We start from the raw sequence: 1,266 nt of genomic DNA, 5'->3' as shown, positions 1-1,266 counted from the left end.
CCATCCATCATTAATCCATCCATCCATCATCCATCCATCATCTATGCATCATCCATTCATCATCTATGCATCATCCATCCATCATCCATGCATCATCCACCCATCCATCATTCATCCATCCATCATCCATGCATCATTCATCCATCATCCATCATTCATCCATCCATCATCCATCCCGCTTCTTCCTTTTTGGATCACGAAAAGCAATCACAGTGTGAGAGGTGGGGGACACCCTGGACAGGTCTCCAGTCCATCACAGGGACACATAGAGACAAATGAGACAAACAACCATTCACTCTCTCAATCATAGAGACAATTTAGAGTTACCAATCAGCCTAACATGCATGTTTTTGGTCTGTGGGAGGAAACTGGAGTACCTGGAGAAAACCCACGCATGCACGGAGAGAACATGCAAACTCCACCCAGAAAGGCCCCGGGCCAGGATTTGAACCAGGCGACCTTCTCGCTGAGAGGCAGCAGCTAAACCAACTGCACCACCGTGCTGCCCGTTATGAAGACAGATCATTTTAAATACATTTTGTTGTATCGTATTTGTTGTCCATCACTTCAGATTCAGGTGTTTATTCCAGCGCTGGTGCTTATTTATGTCCCACCTGACCGTGAATACTCAGAACATAACGATGAATTACGCTGCCTTCAAGTTGAGTTGGAAATTCAGGAACACCACAGTTCCATTTATTCCTTATCTACTTTCCTACAGTGACCGTGATGAAGTGAGTGAATGAGTGAACATTTCCAACACAGTCCAAGTTTGATGCTCCCCACAATATAAAGTCCTTTTATTTATTCACTATGTATTAAATGTTGACGTCCGTGTGGAATAAAGTCTGACAGAAACTCACCTTGACCCGACTCATACTGGTTCACAGTCAGCTGATCCGGCATGACGTTGATGTGTCCATTCTTTAAACATCGCTCCAAAACAGGCAAACATTCATCAGGAAGACCTGAACACAAACACACGTCACTATTAGGGTGTTACCTTTACCAGTGTATATATAAAAGACCCAGTGAAACCCAACAAAGTTCAGTCAGGTCATCTGGACGGTTTCTTTTTTGTTGTTGTTGTCGAGATGTTTCGTCCTGCATCCAAAGGACTTCATCAGTCCAAGGGGCCACAACAAACTTAACCCCACAAGCAGCACAGTCACATAGTGGATCAACCAGTTTGCTGGTGATAAGATGGTTTCGGGGGCCCGCCCTCTCCCCCGTCGACTCCTCTGAGGCAGCCATAGCCAAAGTGGT

General features: G+C 45.3%; 1 protein-coding gene across 1 annotated transcript in view; it reads left to right on the top strand.

The window, feature by feature from the left end:
* Positions 1-1,266, top strand: part of alkbh8 (alkB homolog 8, tRNA methyltransferase) — a 16,594-nt gene that overhangs the window by 5,408 nt on the left and 9,920 nt on the right. Inside the window, exon 7 of the mRNA XM_037678472.1 lies at positions 722-734. Within this exon, the coding sequence (XP_037534400.1) occupies positions 722-734 (13 nt within the window). The remainder of the gene's footprint in view (positions 1-721; positions 735-1,266) is intronic.

The sequence above is a fragment of the Nematolebias whitei genome, chromosome 6 (genome assembly GCF_014905685.2).
Source record: "Nematolebias whitei isolate Nwh7 chromosome 6, NemWhi1, whole genome shotgun sequence".
Taxonomy (NCBI): domain Eukaryota; kingdom Metazoa; phylum Chordata; class Actinopteri; order Cyprinodontiformes; family Rivulidae; genus Nematolebias; species Nematolebias whitei.
The sequence above is the reverse complement of the archived record's forward strand: the minus strand, read 5'-3'. Positions and strand labels throughout refer to the sequence as shown.